Source organism: Lactuca serriola, chromosome 8, assembly GCF_051521515.1.
Source record: "Lactuca serriola cultivar US96UC23 chromosome 8, Lser_US96UC23_V15, whole genome shotgun sequence".
NCBI classification, from domain to species: Eukaryota; Viridiplantae; Streptophyta; class Magnoliopsida; order Asterales; family Asteraceae; genus Lactuca; species Lactuca serriola.
Genome location: NC_136415.1, coordinates 4,705,378 through 4,725,679, shown reverse-complemented (window position 1 = coordinate 4,725,679; position 20,302 = coordinate 4,705,378). Strand labels below are relative to the sequence as shown.

General features: G+C 40.1%; 1 protein-coding gene across 1 annotated transcript; it reads left to right on the top strand.

Annotated features, from left to right (window-relative positions):
* Positions 1 to 6,863: 6,863 nt before the first annotated feature.
* Positions 6,864 to 10,355, top strand: LOC145066418 (GDSL esterase/lipase At5g33370-like). Its single transcript, XM_079013659.1, has 5 exons — positions 6,864 to 7,163; positions 7,491 to 7,618; positions 8,126 to 8,368; positions 8,934 to 9,186; positions 10,033 to 10,355. Exons 1-5 carry the CDS (start codon positions 6,923 to 6,925, stop codon positions 10,269 to 10,271), a joined length of 1,104 nt encoding a protein of 367 aa, XP_078869785.1. The 5' UTR covers positions 6,864 to 6,922; the 3' UTR covers positions 10,272 to 10,355.
* Positions 10,356 to 20,302: the final 9,947 nt, after the last annotated feature.

Genomic DNA, 20,302 nt, shown 5'->3' with positions numbered 1-20,302 from the left:
TCCCCTCAACAAACATCATCCTCTATCGTTTACTAAGCCCGCCAAACGATGGAAAACTACAAAAGCTCGTACCGTGTACGGTTACAACATTTTCGTATGTCAAACTTTATGTTGCATTGTCCAGAGGGGTCTCATGTGGCAATACAAAGAGGGGTAATATGTACAATAACTTTATGCATCATATCTTATTTGGTCAACGTATGACTTTTGGCTTTGGACCAAATCTCCTTCTCCATCCCGTCCAACAACTTCCACGCTATTTCGCCCTTTCTTTAGCCAAATAATGTTATACCTCTGGCCATTTATATAATATCTTCGCTCTTCTCCATTCACCATCTACGCCTTTACCTCCTCTACCAATCTCCTCTTTCTCCATAACCCGTGACCAACACCACCACACACCATTGTCTCCACTACCTCTCACCTAATACCACCGTCGCTATCAAATCCTTATCATAGCACCACCGTCGCACCACTATTACGTCGTCGTCACCAGACACTCAACCATCATCGTTCTCCTCCATCTCCCCCTTAATCGGATACCATCGCAAGCCATTAAGCATGCCCCACTCCATCTTCGCCCACATTGCACCCACCTCAACCTTTGGTGCAATGAGAAACCCTAGCCACCATAATCTTCAAACTCATTAATTGGAGACCATCACAAACTGTCACACCCCAAAACCGGAACGGCGGATACGTTCTGGGGTGGATGACGTCATGTCAAGTATCACAACACATGCATATAGTAATCAAAGTACAACAAAACATTGCATTAATAGAATAATTTTACATGGTTACATTACATAGTATCAAAGTAATACAAGCAAAATATGTAAAGTGCAACAAGGTACTTAAGCCATCTTCATTAGCAGCTCCGGGGATGTACCTATCTAATTGCTGACCTGAGATTACAAGTTATTTGAAAAGCGAGTATCAACATTTTTACAAATGCTGGTGAGTTCATAAATATTTAGTGTCATTTAGTCAAATAACTTTAATAAGTAGTAGTTTAAGTGTTTTCAGTGCATCAGTGTTCTTTCCAGAAAATCCTATATTTTCTTTAAATAAAGCAGCCTTCTACCAAGACTGTTCAGTGTATTGAGGTAAGAGGTAGTTTTCCCTTAATTGCTATTATTATCAAAATACTGAATTTGATTATTAAAGAAAGCAAGAGACATCAGGGAATAACATATGCCTCAGCAGTGAGGACTGCTGACTAAGGCAAAGAATCATAGACTCCAGGAGGGTATCGAATTAACGACACGCCTGGTTCAGTCTAACAAAGTGGAGACACAGACCCCAGAAGGTACCAATTGCGAGGTACAACTAGTAAGGTCTAAAACAGTGAATATAGACCGACGACGATACCAAATGAAAGGTACATCTCGCAAGGTCAAAACAAAGACTACAGGCCTCAGTCAGTATCAAATGAAAGATACGTCTAGTAAGGCCAAAACAGAGACTACAGACCCCAGACAGTATCAAATGAAAGATACAGCTAGCAAGGTCGGAACAGAGACTACAGACCCCAGACAGTATCAAATGAAAGATACAACTAGCAAGGTCGAAACAGAGACTACAGTGAATACAGTGAATTCTGCGAATACAGTGGATACAGACCCCAGACAGCATCAGATGAAGGATACGTCTTGTAGGGTCAAAACAGAGGAGACAGACCCCAGACAGTATCAAATGAAAGATACGTCTTGTAGGGTCAAAACAGTGTGACTCTGAAAATGAGTTACCAGCATACAGTGTAAATTGCCGGAGAAATACCGCTACCTTAAGGCCATGAATTATAAGGTAACCCAGGATACTCGTAACCATACTAACCGACACTAGAGTACCAGACGCCCTACAAGCGTCTATATAATGTGACATTTGTCACCCCTTGGCTTGGTGAGCCGTGGACTGTAGCTAGCAGTCAGGGTGCGGGAGTGTCAAACCCGTATAGGCCTATACACACAATGTCCGCTCTCCCTACTTGAGACTCTGGTTACCAACTAGACGACGGAGAAGGCCGTGTACTGAAGATGCATCCCAAATAGTGGGTTTCTAATGAAAGTGCCGAACTAGAGGTAGAGACTCTTAACTGAATTGACTGAAGTAACCCGTATGTCTAAGCTTGTATACATAGTATATAACTAATGAATCAAATGACCTTCGGATGGATATCCGATCCCACCAGACCACATCTCAACGAAGAAAAGGAAATAGGGCGGACAAACCTTCCTAAGTCCTTCAACCATTATTTATATGCGTCTACACAAGCACAGACATACATCTAACTATGCTTGAGTGGGTATCAAGTAAAAGTGATTCTCGTGAAGTAGGAGTGTCTAACAAGTGAAGTAGGAGCGGTCGCAAGTGAAGTATAAGTGTTGAATAAGTATAAGCGCATCGCGAAGTGGAGATGACCACAGGTGAAGTAAGAGCGTATCAAGTATAAGTGAAGTAGACTCATATCACTAAGTGAGAGGGTGAATAAGTATAAGCGTCAACAGGTATAAGTGACTTCAGGTATAAGCGAAAGCCTTACGGAGTAGGAGTATAAAATAAGTATAAGCGAAGCAGCGGTATCTAACAATTAAAAGTATTCATGAAAACCTTTGAAGACTTTATTACTCAGAAAAATCGCATTTGTATTCTTTGATAAAATAGGTGTGAAAGCCTTTAGAAATCTTTGGGAATCTTTTATAAATCAGTTTGAAAATGAATCTTTGATAAGCTATGAAAGTAAGAACTTGAACAATTTAAAAACCCTTTTTGAAAGCCATTTACAGTGTCCTACTCGGTAAAACAGTGTACAGTGGTAAAATCTTGTGCATGCGGGTTATCAATCACATGTGATTGATATGATAACTGGCATGTTTAACTTGTAATCCCCCCTATAAAAACATTTAAGAGCATTTAAAAGGTTCATTCAGGGGTATGAACTCACCTGGTGTAAGTAGGTCCGACGGTAGTGCCGTTTAGGCGTTAGGGGTCACGCAAGGACTTGAACACACACAAGGACCTATTTTAACATATGATAACATATGTTCACATACAATTAGCATATAATATACTAATTAAACAATTATACACACTCAAAGGAGTGGAAAACACTTTTGGTTGAGTGTTTGGGGTTCCGGGTAGTGTTTAAGGGTGCTAAGGGTCTCCTATCAGCTGTGGGACTTTGCTATACTCACATATCTAGTGTGTAAATGGATTTAAAACACCAACATGGACCAAACAAGGAGTTTACGGCCCAACCTAAGGGAGTTTACGGCCGTAAACTCCCAAGGTCAATTTCTTGGGTGTTTGATGCTTCTAGCTTGTTCATAGAATTATTCTAAGCACTTTTCCTCAAAGGCATGAGTGGGTTTGAGGTTTCTAAGGGCCTTATAATGGAGTTTACGGCCTAAGAACAACTCCTAAAGGAGTTTACGGCCGTAAACTCTAAATGATTGAGTTTTGTGATGTTTCAAGCCCCTAATGCCTTTCTAGTGATTTCTAATGAAGTGTGATGCCATTTTGGGTGATTAAAACCAACATTTGAGGGTGGTTTTGGGGAGTTTACGGCCTAGATAATGCTTGGGCCGTAAACTCCAAGAAATCCCTCATTTTCCTTGTGTTTAAGCCCTTAATTCCTTTCTAGCATTTTATAGAAATAGCCTATGGTCATTTGGGGGGCAAAAACTACAATTTTAGGCATGAATTAGGGTGTTTACGGCCTTGACCAAGTCTGGGCCGTAAACTCCTTTCTTTAATTCATTTTGGAGTGTTTCAAGGGTCTAAACTCAAGAGGATAAGTCCCTAAATTATGTAATAAGCCCTAGGGTGAGTTTGGGAGTGTTTTGGGGCACTTTTGTCATGATTTTGAGGAGTTTACGGCCTAAGCTTGTGCTTGGGCCGTAAACTCTTGTTTGAGTCCTAAAATCATGCATTTTAATGTTTAAACACCCCTAGGCTATATCCCCTAATTATTTCCAAGCTTATGGACAAGTTTAGAGGCATGTTTGGCACCATTTTAGGGGTTTACGACCCTAGAATGTTCTTGGGCCGTAAACTCCTTATACCATGCCTTCTTGGATGATTTTTGGGCTATAACCATAAATTAATACGTTTAGAATAGGCTAGGGTAAGCGGACTTACAATTTGGAAGCATTTGGTTGCGGATTCGGGGCGAAAACGGGTCTAGAGAGAGAGAGTATAGAGAGAGAGTGTAAAAAGTCTCCCATTTGACTCCACTCACCCATATATAGGTTTCACAGTCGGGGCTCAGTGAAATTTTACCCGATACTGCCGTTAAACGGGGCTTTTGGTCGCACCCGATTTAGTGGTCGTAATAATAAAACTTGACATTTTCCAAATGAATGAAAATGTGTGTCCTGTGTTTCTATTTCCTTTTATCACGACTTAACGGCATGTTAAAGGTAATCAAATGGAATGTTTATTAAATTGATGCCCTCTAATTAACGGAACTTTTATACAGTGGAATATTCCGTTAACGGTAACGGGGAAATGTAACGGGACAACTTGGGTTGTCACACAAACTCATTCAACTATGTCGTTGTATTCTCCATGAATAACCCTAGCTTAGAGCTCCCATAACTCCCCCTATTCCCTAACTATGAATGTTTTAAGCCATCGCCAACGCTCCTCCGTCTCTCTCTGTTAAAAAAAAAATAAGTGTCACCACCACAATCAATCCCACCTTCTCCAGGTTCGTATCAATGATTTTTGTTGGATAAAAGAGTATTTTGTGTCGTTTTATACATTTTTCTGTTGGATGCGTAGGAATTGATGATTTTTGATTGCAGAAAAGGAATCGGTGGTTTTTATTTCATTTGAGTGTTTGTTACACAACTATTAAAATCAGTTCATTTATTCAATGATTTTATCTTAGTTTGATTGGAGGTTGCATGAAGATCCCTAATAGCCATTATCTTCAACATGTACCATCATATACTCCATTATACACCACCTGTAGATCCCATCGTCATTAGCACCACACCATTTATTGGGTTTACACTACCATTTCCTCTTTTTTCCTTCTATTTATTCTTTGCCTGTTTATAAAATTAATAATACAGGTTCATATTTTGATTAGGGCTTAGTTTTACTTTTTTGATGATACATTGGCATACATGTTTATAAAAATCATTGCTTTCAACTAAGTAATTACTAATGAGTTAGGTTACTTGGATTAAATATTATGTATTGTAAATTGTACAATAAATATATGTTTTGTATTATTTTTATATTTTAATATATATCGGGGGCGGGTCTAGGGTCGAGGATTAATGGTATCCCCATCTCCATCCCCACATACATTTTTTTTATTCGGGGATTCCCCATTCACATCCCCATCCCCGATCAGCTTCAAGTCAAAACGGGTGCGGGTTTCGGGTTCCCCATCCGGTATGGGGATTTTTGTCATTCCTATATTTAATGCTATTGTATGTTTTTGAATTATCAAAAAACCCTAAAACAAATCTAAATAGAATAATTATTCTTTAATACTTAAAATTATTGAATAACAAGTCCATGATGAAACTCGATATTGGAAATTTGAACGCATAAACTTTATTAACATATATGGTAGCAATTTAGTACTCAAAAAACCAAATTAATAAAATTAGATAGCAGTGTATGTTTATTTCCGAAACAATATGACTTAATATTCATAATTAAAAACTAACATCATTTTATAAACACAATATGATATTAAAAATATTAAAACTAATCGATTTTTGACATAACTTTATGTTCGTTTAGTTAGAGAGCTAACTTACAGTGGATTTAATAACTCATTTTTACTGAACCTTAAATCCTAAACTCTAAGTCCAAAACCCTAACCCAAAAATATGAAACACAAAATCTATATGTTAAAAGAAACTATTAGCCGAAACACCATATGTTCTTTGTAAATAACATGTTTCTGAAATATAACTATATGTTCTTTGTAAATATAACCATTCATCAAAAGAGAATTAATTACTCAAATAAAACTAACACCTATCAAAGAGAAACTAATAGCATAAAAAAGGTATAAATATGAAAACTTCTTGACCATTTACGTCAGGCCTATAACAAGTATCTAAAAAAGATGGAAAACTCGCCAAACACATCATGAGGCAGACTACAATAGATTCGGGGCCATCCTAGACTTGAACCAAAGACCTAATTTGGTGTCCCCCGGTCAATAATTGTGGCCTCGCAATCCTTCATGTATGCTCCACTTGGCTCGAGGATGAATTATTATCCAAATAAAAGTACAATATAGATATATTTTATTTATAAATGATATTTAAAGACAGAGTGTGTGTTATTTAAAGAAATATTGCACGATAAATAATGTACATTTAATCATGTGTTTGTACATATAATTGTTTAGATATAGTAAATTATTTATGCAAAAGAATAAATCCTTTGTAGAAAACTAATTTATGAAAAAATTATTCGTACCCGTCGCTTGGCGCGGGTAAACGGCTAGTGTATATATATATATATATATATATATATATATATATATATATATATATATATATATATATATATATATATATATATATATATATATCAAAATGGACCATGTCTACAGCTCTTGGAACAATCACATATTTCAACATCTAACCAAAAGGAAACAAAATACTAACAGATTTCAGCCAAAGAGTGATTCCTGTACAAAATGTACGTATACAATGAAAAGAAAGTTACTGAGTAATTAAATGCACCAAAACTACCACGATCTTGTGTAGTTGGGATTGGCCACATATTTGACCTAGTCTACTGTCATATCACCATACTTCCCGCTGCGTATTAAAAGGCATCATTGAACTCTTGCTTTCAGCAGCATTATAAAAGCAGCCTTAGTCTTTGTATATGTGCATATCTTACACCTACTTACATAGCCAAATCGTGTGGCACTACAATGGCAACCTTAAAATCACAAGCGATGTTCTTGTTTTTAGCTTTGCTAATGTTGAAAAACGTTGCTCTTCAAGCCCATGCTCGAACATTCTTTGTGTTCGGTGACTCATTGGTCGATAATGGGAACAACAACTACTTGGCTACAACAGCTCGTGCAGACAATAGGCCTTATGGGATCGATTATCCCACTCGACGCCCCACCGGCCGTTTCTCCAACGGACTGAACATCCCTGACCTTATCAGTTAAGTTCATGTTTCCGTGATCTGACATTTTGTTAGTCTCTTACCTATAAATTAATATGTTGCATTTTATATATATCAAGAAAACTGAATTAACGTTTTCAGGCATCAGGCATGAGCAGTACATAGAATATTCTCGTTCTAATATTTTTATAAGTGAACGTACCAGCTGGCCTAAAACATTGTCTGTTATAATTCCGTCAAAGCTATCTCGTTTTGTGTAATAGTTATATGTAGAGCTAAAATATATTCAAATTAACAACTTTCTTTGTTTTTTTTTTTGTTTTGTTATTTTTTTCTAATTATTTATTAGATCTGACTATCACCAGGTGAAGCCATAGGTGCAGAATCAACATTGCCATACTTGAGTCCTATGCTCACTGGTCAAAAGTTACTTGTTGGAGCAAATTTTGCTTCTGCTGGAGTTGGAGTACTCAACGATACCGGAGCCCAGTTTGTAAGTTAATTACACTCGATCTTCATTCAAGGGCGTCTAGCTATTTTTTCACGTGCCGTATAAATTCAGAATTCAGATCTGTACATGTATTGTCTGCCAATGTATGGGCTGGATAAAGCAATGCAAAAAAGACTGGACGTCTGACAAAATGACACCTTTAAATTTAAGGGAAAACTAACAACCTTCAAATTCAAAGTACTTAAAGTTGCTTTCTTTTTCTAAAGTAAAGATGTAATAATATATAAAACAGGTCCTTGTTAGACCTCCATATTATTTCCTTGCACCTGAACATTATGATTTAGTTGCCTTCAATTTTCATGTTGATAGGAAGCCCACGTTTTCCCAGTCTCTTAAAGCATAATATCAAACACACTAACACAAACAGAGTATCCTCAATATTTTAAAATATCTAAATCTGGCTTTCATGCAACCTTTAAGACGAATGTTTTATTGGAATTAATTACGGAATTTGTGGTTCATATGATATAATATATATATGTGGTGCAGGCAAACATCATAAGGATGCCAATGCAAATGGCAAACTTGGAGCAATACAAGCGAAGGGTGAGTGATATAATCGGTCCTCAAGAGACTGAAAAGCTTATAAGCCAATCTTTAACACTCGTGACTTTGGGAGGCAATGACTTTGTGAACAACTACTATTTGGTCCCTTTTTCTGCAAGATCTCGGCAGTTTGCACTTCCCAATTATGTCGTATATGTCATCTCCGAGTACCGGAAAATTCTAATGGTAAAGTTACTGTTCATTGCATCTTTATTGTTTTTTATATAATACATGCATGAGCATGATTAGCCCTTAATTTGAAGCATGTTAAAGAACATGAGAACTATGTTATTTTGCTACACTCGACGATTCAACTGATTATAATATAACATAATAAAAGCATATAAGGGGTGTACAGAAATTTATTTATTTCTAAAGAAAGGAGGTAGATGCATCTTTCTGACAGCATTTTTATTACTAAAGATAGAATTGAAGTAGGTTTTTCAGTGTACCAAACGCATTTAATATGAAGTTATTACAGACCAAGAGGGTACATTATATCAAAATTGACGAGTTGAATCCTTCTGGTGGCCTATTTCGGTCGTTGTAGTTAAGGAGGCCACCAAACATAAGTAAAATCACATCGCATAAGAAATTTGTGGTGCCATGATTCGACGTGATTGAATTGCATCATGTCAGTGACGTATTATGTACGTCAAGACGTTGTCTGGCTTTTTCTCTTGAGAAATCAAAGAACTTGCAAACCAAATGTTGAAATTTTCACCACTGACCGATCTATTTTTGAATGCAGAGGCTTTACGAATTGGGATTACGTAGGGTTTTGGTGACGGGCACGGGCCCAATAGGTTGTGTGCCAGCGGAACTAGCCCAACACAGCAGGAATGGAGAATGTTCGGCTGAGTTGCAGAGAGCAGCAGGATTGTTTAACCCACAACTCCAAGAAATGCTAGACGATCTCAACCGAGAGGTCAGGAGTACTACGTTTATTGGTGTCAATATTCGTCAATCCAGCATCGATTTCATCTCTGACCCCGGAAGATATGGTATGTCTCCTAAATCATCAGCGGACTAATGCTCACACAGAAAAAGTAAAACACTATGATTTGTATGCGTGACCAATATATATTTGAATAAATAATTGACACGTAAGAAAATGCTAATCACAAGTGATACAAAAAAGTTATGTGGCAACTACGTACAAGCTCACACGACATGAACTCCAAACAAAATAATGAGTTTGAGTAGGAGAGTTTAACCCGTTCAATAATCTGTTATCATGACCACGGAAAACTGAACGATTAAGGCAGGGTTGAAAACTTCTAACAAATGATCTCTATATTTATATTTTTTATTTATATGTAATTAGGTAAATTAGATTTACCAAAACCAAAATAGATATAAAAAAACTTTGGATTTGATGGTTTTGTAATGTAAAACGAATTCATCGCCCTTAACCAAAACTTCATTTTCAGTCTTTATTTCCTCTCACATTCCATCTCCTCCTTGTGACCTCGCCCATCTGCCTCCCCATCTCCTCTCTTACCACTTTGTCCTCTAAACTTATACATTTTGTTCTTCTGTCTCCTAAATACTACTCTTTCTGGTTATTCACTTTTTCAATTCCACCTCCCAAACTATTAGACTGTCAGTATGTTGAGTGTTGAAACATTACACGACACAACATGTCACGTTAAAAGACATAAACCCAAAGCCTAACATGAACTCGCCACAAAATTGAACGGGTTGACACGACATGATAATTTCAGGTTACAATCAATCTCTCTCAACCCGTTTAATGTTTTAACCGACCTGACACAATATATACTTTGCTAGGTCTAATGCATATTTTATTAAAAAGTTAATCACCCTTTTTATGTATGTCTTTGTAGGATTTGTTACTGCGAAGATAGCATGTTGCGGGCAAGGACCATACAACGGAATCGGACTATGCACACCATTATCGAATTTGTGTCCCAATAGGGAAATATATGCATTTTGGGATCCTTTCCACCCATCAGAGAAAGCGAATAGACTCATCGTAAAAAACATTTTGGTTGGCACTACCGATTACATATCACCCATGAACCTCAGCACCATCATGACTTTGGATGCTGCAGAAAAGGTGTAACGACACCGTTGATTTTTAAATGAATTCAAACTCTTGTACCAAGAATCTATTGCATTTGTTATGTTATTTACGAAAGATTTTAAATGTTGTTGATTTTGAGTGTGATAAGTTGGTACTCGGTTCTGATTGGTGTAGCATGTATCATGAAATGACTTACGACGTTTAGAATCTCTTTCAAAATGGATAAAAATTTCGTGTTTTTTAGTTGGGTGATGATGAAAAAAAATGTTAAAAAGATGTCAAGTTCTTATAATAACTAACATTATGAATCAAATTTAATATTATCTATAACCTGAATATAGTTTCACTATAGATTAAACTAATAAACATGAACATAAAAAATTTATGCATTGGTACATTTTTTGGACGGTGGTGTCCACTACTTTCAAATCAAGATTTAGATTAAGATTACTGTTTTGGACCGTCTAGAATGGTAATAATCATTTTCAATGTTTTTTTACATCAAGTATGGATTTATAATCAATTCGGACAAGATACCTTCATCTAGTCTCTAGTCACAAATATGTTGGGATGACACCAAAACAAGTTAAGAACTTTAGACAAATATAAAACAATCTTCAGTGAACCTTACATAAATAAAACTTCTGAATGACCAGGAGGAGAGACACTAGAAAAATCGGCTAGGGTTAGAACTTTATGTTTAGGCCGAAATTCTAATGACCTGGAGGGTTTATATATGGCTGAGAGCTGCTAGGGTTTTTGGAGGAAACCTTAATTTCCTGCTTAAGACTTAAACAACCTATGGACTTCTTACCAGTAGCCCTTGGAAAAAATCTATATGGCCTCCCTATATGATTTCTTCCACTCCTAATTAAGGAGTCCAGTAGCCCAGTTTCACAACTATCAATGATTTGCAAAACAGCCCCTCCATTATTAATAAGTTCTTTTAATCCCAAAATTAATGCCAAATTAATTTTTGATTAAATAATAATTAATAATATGATTTCCAAATAATATATTAGTCTTATAATATATTAATAAAATCATTTTGAGTACCAATTTATTATTTCAAATAATAAATTCTACTCTCTCTCCACCAGTCATCCTGTCAAATTGCATGAGTGAAGGCAACCCAAAAGGACCATGCTACTATCAAATCAAGTACATACCAACTATAGTTATGGACTTAGATACCTAATCCAACAGTCTCCCACTTGGATAAGTCTAATAACTATTATTGCAAGTATGACCTCAAAATTTGACTAGCAATCGTTGCTTTCAAAAGTCGTTGTCGAACTTTGACCTAGTCAATGATGCATCCTTTAGATAAGGGATCAAATATTCCTCCATTCTACAAGATATCGTATGGACATGAGACATGGATTATAATCAATCTATGTCCAATAGTTGTTTCCCGATTTCCGATTCATGACGACTGACTCAGACTACAATTGAACACATCAACTTAGTCCAGGCTTGGCCATACGCTTTAGATGTCATCACTAAATCATCGAGGGGCCCACATATAATGCTTGTATCCCATTTAGGGCAAAAGGAACGGATAAACTTTGACTCATATGCTTGTACTGTTCACTCATCAAATCATATACAACAATATGTTTTATAACATCAAGTTACTGATGCGTTTACTTATTATCAATGCACAACCGACTCATAAACAAAAACTCATATGTCTCCGTTTCAAGAATATAAGATTTTATTATGCAAGAATTACTTGTGATAAAATCCATGAAGTAATTCTCTGAGCGTAGGTTTATCTAATACTCAAATTCCTATTTCAGGAGTACTCATGAACACTGCAACAAATTTGTATCATGTCTAAACTCTTATACAATCTACAGTCGGATTCATGACAGTATTAATTCACTACTTACTTCTAAAAGTATGATCGACTGTGAATGTCTGAATAACCTAGTTATTTGGGAAGTAAAACATGCGAAGTGAAATACAAGAATAATCTAATTAACTATGGTCTCAAAATTTTGAATATAAATAAAACACTTATTATTTAATCACCATATTAATTAGACTTTATTCATTGTATAATGTTTCGAGTAATCAAATTAATACTTGAATTAAAACAATAGTCATGCCATGCTTCAAGCATGCACACCATGTTTATCTATGGTCATTTCTTTGTGAAACAGATCAATTGAATACATTTCCAATGATGCTCATTTCACAATTCCGAATCCTTATCACAAATGTAAGAATACCAAATTCTTACCACTACTAGAATGTGTTAGAGTCTAACTTTCATGTAATGATCCTTTTGTAATGTCTAGGCTCTGAAGTTACAGTGACTTGGCCAATGATATTACAAAGCATTTCATTGGAGATTTGTTACAAAAACAATTCCATGGAAATGAAGTCTCATATTCAAAGAGCATTCCTTGAATATCCTTCTTGCATTAAAGTTTCTAACTGGCAGATAGATCTCAATATCCAACTCCCATTATGGAAGAATTTCCATATTGCTATATGACTATGAATTCTGAACAAGAGTTATATCCACTCAGAACATGTCAATATGGCCCTTCCAAATTTATACTATACTTCCAACTGTTCACAAACAACCAATCTTTAGTAAACCTCAGATTGTCCTTGACAGTTGTTTAACAACTTTAGTCATATCAGGTTCTATTCCTTTTTCCCTCTTAATGCCCTAGGCATTTGGATAAATCAGAACAAGTGAATATTACATCATATTCAATCGATCCTATTCTCGAAGCATATGAGATCCGATACATAATGTCTTACACAGAGACATGATACTTGATCAGTCTCTTGCTACAATATTTCCATATATTGAATTTCCTATGTTGAATCATTTCAACATGATATTCATATATGTCTATAACTATGTTTGATTAAAATTTCAATCTAAGCTTTTAAATTCGAAATGAAGTATAAATGCCCTCTCCCTTAAGTGTTACTATAGCGAAACAATTTCCAAATTTTGCAACTTTGCAAATTTTATGTAACGTCCCAAAATTCAAGACTAAAAATTTCTTTTAATAAAATATTTCTTTAATCAAATTCATCATTCCAAAACATAAACAGAGTATTAATTTCCAAAAAACATGTTCGTTATCAGAGTAAACATTCCCAGGCTGTCTAATCTATGGTGTGTGTGCCATGCGATCACCCCGAGCTCTTCCTTCAGCTACCGGAAGTACCTGAAACCAAAACTGAAAACCGTAAGCACGAAGCTTAGTGAGTTCCCCACCCTACCACATACCATACAATCACATATCATACACACTGTCGGGAAATTTTGGGGTGCCCGACCTACCTGGTACGGCCATTTTGGGGCGCCGACCAACCCGTATCAAACCGTTCTGGGGTGCTGACTACCCATGTCAAGCCATTCTGGGGTGCTGACTACCCATCGGTCCTAACAACTGATCCTCGGGGACTATTTCACCCCCTACTGCTACTATCACATATATCATAACATAACATATTATCAGACATATCTGGGCTGTCCGATCTACCCTTCTGTCCTAACGACCGAACTTTGGGACTATTCCCTTCCTACTACCACTATCACATATAACATAACTTGCCAGCATATAAACATATAATCACATACTGTCAGACGTTTCTGGGGCTTCTGACTACCCTCCGGTCCTAACAACCAAACTCTACTGATGAGTCATGGAACCCCATCCGTGCTCCTACTAATAGTGAGATACGGGCCCAGCCCACTCTCACTCTTTCCCTAACTTGGGCCTCGCCCCTGATCTGCTGCTAATGAGATGTGGAACACCATTCACACTCTACAATTGGTGAGACACATGACCTCGCCCACACTCACCTCCCTACCAGGCACATACAAGCATCACACGGACAACAAGTATAAACTATCACATAAACCATTCCTTGGGCACTCGCCCTCTATCATTGGACCTTGTCCCGAATATCATACTAGCATATTGTGCCTAGGGTTAACCCTCGGGTCTTATACTCATAACTACATGGGCCGACATTGTGGTTGTAGACCCATTCATACAAACGGAAACTCACCTGCACTGGCTGAACTCGCTGATGATCCCATTAGCTGCTACCCGGCAACTCTCTGAACTCCTGCTCCACTCGCTCCCCAAGCTACCAATATCAATACAACACTGAGTCAAACTGACCCCCGACAGACAACCAAGTCAACTCTGGTCAAAGTCAAAGTCCTGGTCAAAGTCAACCTTCCAGGTCAACCCTACTCGCCGAGTCACCCTATTGACTCGCCGAGTTCATATGTTCAGAGTCCTTCTATTCGCGACTCGACTCGCCGGGTCAGTCCATGACTCGCCGAGTCTACCGATTACCGAGTCCTGACCTGTCCAACTCACTGAGTCTCCATTCGACTCACTGATTCGAGTCTCAACTCGAAGGGTTTGGGGTTTCGCGACCTGACTCGCCGAGTCCAAGAACAGACTCGCCGAGTCCAAGACAACCTTCAATAGACTTGCCGAGTTGTTCATCCAACTCGTCGAGTTCCTGCCCAACTTCATCTGACTCGACGAGCTGTTCATCCCACTCGTCGAGTTCCTCCTCATCTTCATGCTACTCGACGAGTCCACTCAAAGGACTCGCCGAGTCCATTCAGATCTCCAAACATGCAGAGGACTTTTGAGTCATGCAGGGACTCCAAATCATAGATCCATACTTCCAAAGCTCAATCCCCACGTAAAGTTGCAAACTTTACGTATAACTAAAGAGATCTAGGCTCAAAACATACTAGGGTTTGGTTTAAGGACAAAAGGGCTTCACCAACTACTCATCTCCTGATGCTTTATGACATATTGGACCATCCCAACACTAGATCTGAAGTGGCAACCACATATCTAAGCCCCTAAATCGAATTGGGTCTCAATCAACCATAAAACCCCCAAATCTCATAACAAAAATAGATCTAGATGCAAAGAAGGGAAAATGGCATCTTAATACCTCCAAGATGAACACAAACTGAAGTAGATCTCGGATCTACACCTCTCCTTTGAAGCAACCTTCTTGATCTTCAAGTTCCTTTCCAAAATTTCCTTCCTCCAAAGCTATTTCTATCAAATGATGGAAGCTCCCACGAAATCTAAGGTTTACAGGTTCTCTAGGATGATATGGAGGCCGAGGGAGGGACATAACACCCTTTATATAGGATACAACTCCCGGAATTAGGGTTTTCCTCGTACAGACCAGACTCACCGAGTCTCCTTGGCCGACTCGCCGAGTCAGTCACTTACTCCCCGACCCAGATCCCGCTCAGACTCGCCGAGTCCCTCCTTGGACTCGCCGAGTCGACCCCTAAACTTAGGGTTTTCTTTCCTTTCTTGGTCTTCAAAACTTTGGGTGTTACAACTCTCCCCCACTTAAACTAAACTTCGTCCTCGAAGTTTGCGATGGCCCACCACCTGCGATCTGCCTCCAATATCCCACAAATTAATCCAACACTAGTTGCCTACCTTCGCTGGCCTCCCGCTCGGTCATTCTGACTATCATCAATCCTTGCGAATAATAAACTCGGGTCACCCTGACCCTGGACATCCTGGAAACACAACTTACCTACCGACACTCCTTCTGGTACTCATCGAGTACTGCACTGAACCTATAGGGGTTCACCCCTTCTTCCTTACGCGATTCCCTTGCCTTCCCAAGGCGATGCTCCATAACCAACTATCTCCTCTGTCACTGTGAAGATCCTATCTTCACCAATCCATTATTCCTGCTAAATCCAGTACGGGTCATCACTTCCAGTAACCACTGACACTCCTCTTTGCCAAAACTTGGTGCCGAGTACCCCTCGATTCAACTAACTGAATTCCACCATACACTGCTTACCCGCAGTACTACTGACTGAAAATTCTGCTATTCCTTGTCTGCCTTCCGGATGAACTGAGACCACCCTGGTCCCTACCAATCTATCAGTGTCTGGATTACCGGCTCCCACCGGTAGCTAGTCCCAACACCACCACTAGTCGCTCCCAGCGACTTCCGAAGAAACTTCGACCACCTATAACTGCTCAATCAATTTTGCCATTAAGGCACTACAAACCTGGGATCCCCGATCCCCTAACTTGAAACTAAGGTCCCTACCAGGTCCCACCTGCGCTGCTAAAACTCACGGGCCTCGCCCACGGGTCTCACCCAACTATATATCCTGGAGCGGCCTCTCCCAAGGTTTCACCTCTCTAGGGCTATACAGGCAAACTCCCTATCATTCACATCCACTACCCATTCCTGACCCTATCTGATCTCTAGGAGATAAGGGCCTCGCCCCAACTCCGCTAACGAAGCTACTAAGGAATGCTACGGCTTACCCGTAGCCTTACATCACCATCCATTGTCGACTGCTAGTGAATGCTACGGCTGCCCCGTAGTCTTACAACACTTCCACCACTGACTGCTAGTGAATGCTACGGCTGCCCCGTAGTCTTACATCACTTCCTACCACTGACTGCTAACACGAAGACACCCATGTGCCATTAGCTCTCAAGATCCTCATTTCGACTCCCTCGAGTCCTACGGGCAATCCACAACCTGAATTCCCAACCACGCACTAACCATTACCATCACACGCACTAGCTGATGGGGAGTTTCTCAAACTGCTAACCCTGAAATCCTCAATCCATCAAACACTGAACTACTTCTTTTCCTTCTCGGAGGTCGCACACTCATCCTAGGTCTGCGTGCTCCTACCTTTTCACACTCGGAGGATTCTCCCCCACTTCGATCCTGCTTACCCCTTGTTACTCAATACTCAAAAAGAAATCCCAACCCTTGCTACCATTCCATAATCAATCTGCTGAGGAACCCAAGCTTACCATAGCTAGGGATCTAACCAATCCATCTCTAACACTATACAACTCCGATCTAGCGAGACATACCAAGTCTCTCCCAAGCATGCTACGGTTACTGCATCCTATGTAACCTTCTCCAATAGGGAACATCCCCTCACTACCATTCGAATATCCAAGGTATGCAGATGGCATATAACTCGATCACAATCAACCGCTCAAAAATAAAATTCTCATACCGATAATGATGCAGAACCATAACAATATAATCATGCACAAATAAAAGAACTGAAAACGGAAATCGCATACCTGCAACGTATGGTGCTGATCGTGCCTCCAAGGTAGTCATCTGAAGAGCTCTGCCCCGTACCGCAGACGCCTCTGCACGGCCCTGACGGTCGTCTGTGATCCTCAAAATTGCAGGGGCAGGTGCCATCACCCGTCCTGCTGAAAACAAACTGGGGCACTGGGCCTTCTTGTGGCCCCGCTGATGGCAATGAAAACATAACAAGTCAGATCCCTGCGCGGTGGTAACAGTACAATCCCTGCTGTAATGACTAGTCCGACTGCACTTGAAACAGCCAGACTCACCACCGCTACCACTCCTGCACGCGCCCCCGTGCGCCCTGCCACACTTCTCGCACCGACTACAGTCCTGATAATCCCTCGATCTCGGATCCGATCCCTTGGGCCTTTTGCCCGAACTTGCAGCTACCTGAACCTCATCTGGCTTCCTCTTCCGGATCTGCTCCAAATCAATTTCCCTCTCTCTAGCCCGAGAAATCATATCTTCCAGCGTCTTACAGCTGGATCTGCTCACGAACTCCCTGATGTCATCCCTCAACATCTCATGATATCAGGCCTTCTTTATCTCCTCATCCGCGACATATTGCGGTACAAGAAGAGCCCTCTCCCTGAGCTTGGCGGTGATCTCCGCCACAGTCTCAGTGGTCTGTGTCAAATCCTGAAACTCCCGTGCCAACTGTTGCACCTCAATAGTCGGCGAAAACTCTGCCCTGAACCTGGCCGAGAAATTGATCCAAGTCATCGCGTCCAACGCGACATCATCACCCATAGCATGACCAATCTCCTCCCACCAATCCCTCGCTCTGCCCTTCAGAATACAGGAAGTGAGTCTGACCTTGTCCCCCTCAGGGCACCGGCTCGTACGAAATGCGTTGGCAACATCAGCCAACCATCTGCTGCTAGCGATAGGGTCCCTAGCCCCATGATAATCTGGTGCCCCGCAAGCCCTGAACTCCCGAAATGTCAAGGTACGTGCTCCCATCAAAGCCATTATCTCAGTACGGAAGGCTCCCAACCTCTCATCCAAAATCTCCAATATACCCTCCTTGACCGTGCCAAAGATCACAGGAGTCTGATTCAAAATACTGCGCGTAACCTCGGCAGATATCAACTCCCTCATTCGCTCCTCGAGCTGCTCGGCCCCTGAACCCGAGCCTGATCCCTCTCCAGCGCCTGATCCACCGCTGGTCTCTCTCGCAACGTCACCATGCTGAAAATATACCACAACCACTATCAGAATACTCCTCACTGATGCGAGACCAAACACACTCTACCAGGTTCCCGGTCTTGTCTCGGCCTTTCCCGAATTGAGTACGGATCCTCTGCTTTCAGTAGTACGGGCCCATACTACCTTCCACATCTATCCGTACTTTCCTCAGGAATTGCTATGACTCCACCAGGTCCCTTAACCACTACTACTGCTCCCAGCACTATCTCATCCTAGGCTTACCCTAGGGAAACCTCTGACTCAACTCAAACCAGTCCTCAGCTGCTGAAGGTCTCCTTGTGATGCCAATTAGCCATCACCTGGATACCATCACATGTGACGAGGCTCAGATATTCCTTCAAGTAAAGACTCGTCCCTACAACGGTTGGACTCAAACAAGAGCTGCGTAATAGGACCAAATCCAGCACTATGAGATTATTCAACCCTGATCACATGTGATGTGTTGTATCCACCTAATGGCTAACTTCCATCACTCAGAATCCCACAATGCACAAAGCAAGCAACATTCAGACAAGGGAAAATCTAACCACAACATACTCAGGCAATCATATCCACATAGCAAGAAACTGAACTAGCATGCAACACGAACTCATAAACTCAGGCATAACCTAAACAGACCATCCTACTACTGTCTAATCAGCACCTATCATGCAGCTCAACACATATAATAGGCACATAAGGCATCAACCCTAGATCCTTAGTCCTAATCTAGCATGTTGTTCTATCAACTGATAATCATAACATAAACTTGTATGGGTATTTTGGGGTACTTACTTGAGCTCGGCTGATTGCATGCACCACACCCCTTTTTCTTTTTTCAAAGTTCTTTCCTTTCTGAATTATTTTTGTTTTTCTAAAACTGTTTTCTTTCCCAAAACTCTCTTTTTACAAAACTGTCTTTTCATTTTGAAAAACTTCTATACCAATTCCTCAGTTTGAGTTCAGACACACCCGAGAGCATGTCCGAATCCCACAAACCAAGGCTCTGATACCAACTTGTAACGTCCCAAAATTCAAGACTAAAAATTTCTTTTAATAAAACATTTCTTTAATCAAATTCATCATTCTAAAACATAAACAGAGTATTAATTTCCAAAATACATGTTCGTTATCAGAGTAAACATTCCCAGGCTGTCTAATCTATGGTGTGTGTGCCATGCGATCGCCCCGAGCTCTTCCCTCCGCTACCGGAAGTACTTGAAACCAAAACTGAAAACCGTAAGCACGAAGCTTAGTGAGTTCCCCACCCTACCACATACCATACAATCACATATCATACACACTGTCGGGCAATTCTGGGGTGCCCGACCTACCCGGTACGGCCATTTTGAGGTGCCGACCAACCCGTGTCAAGCCGTTATGGGGTGCTGACTACCCATGTCAATCCATTCTGGGGTGCTGACTACCCATGTCAAGCCATTATGGGGTGCTGACTACCCATCGGTCCTAACAACCGATCCTCGGGGACTATTTCACCCCCTACTGCTACTATCACATATATCATAACATAACATATTATCAGACATATCTGGGGTGTCCGATCTACCCTTCGGTCCTAACGACCGAACTTGGGGACTATTCCCTTCCTACTACCACTATCACATATAACATAACTTGCCAGCATATAAACATATCATCACACACTGTTAGACGTTTCTGGGGCATCTGACTACCCTCTGGTCCTAACAACCGAACTCTACTGATGAGTCATGGAACCCCATCCATGC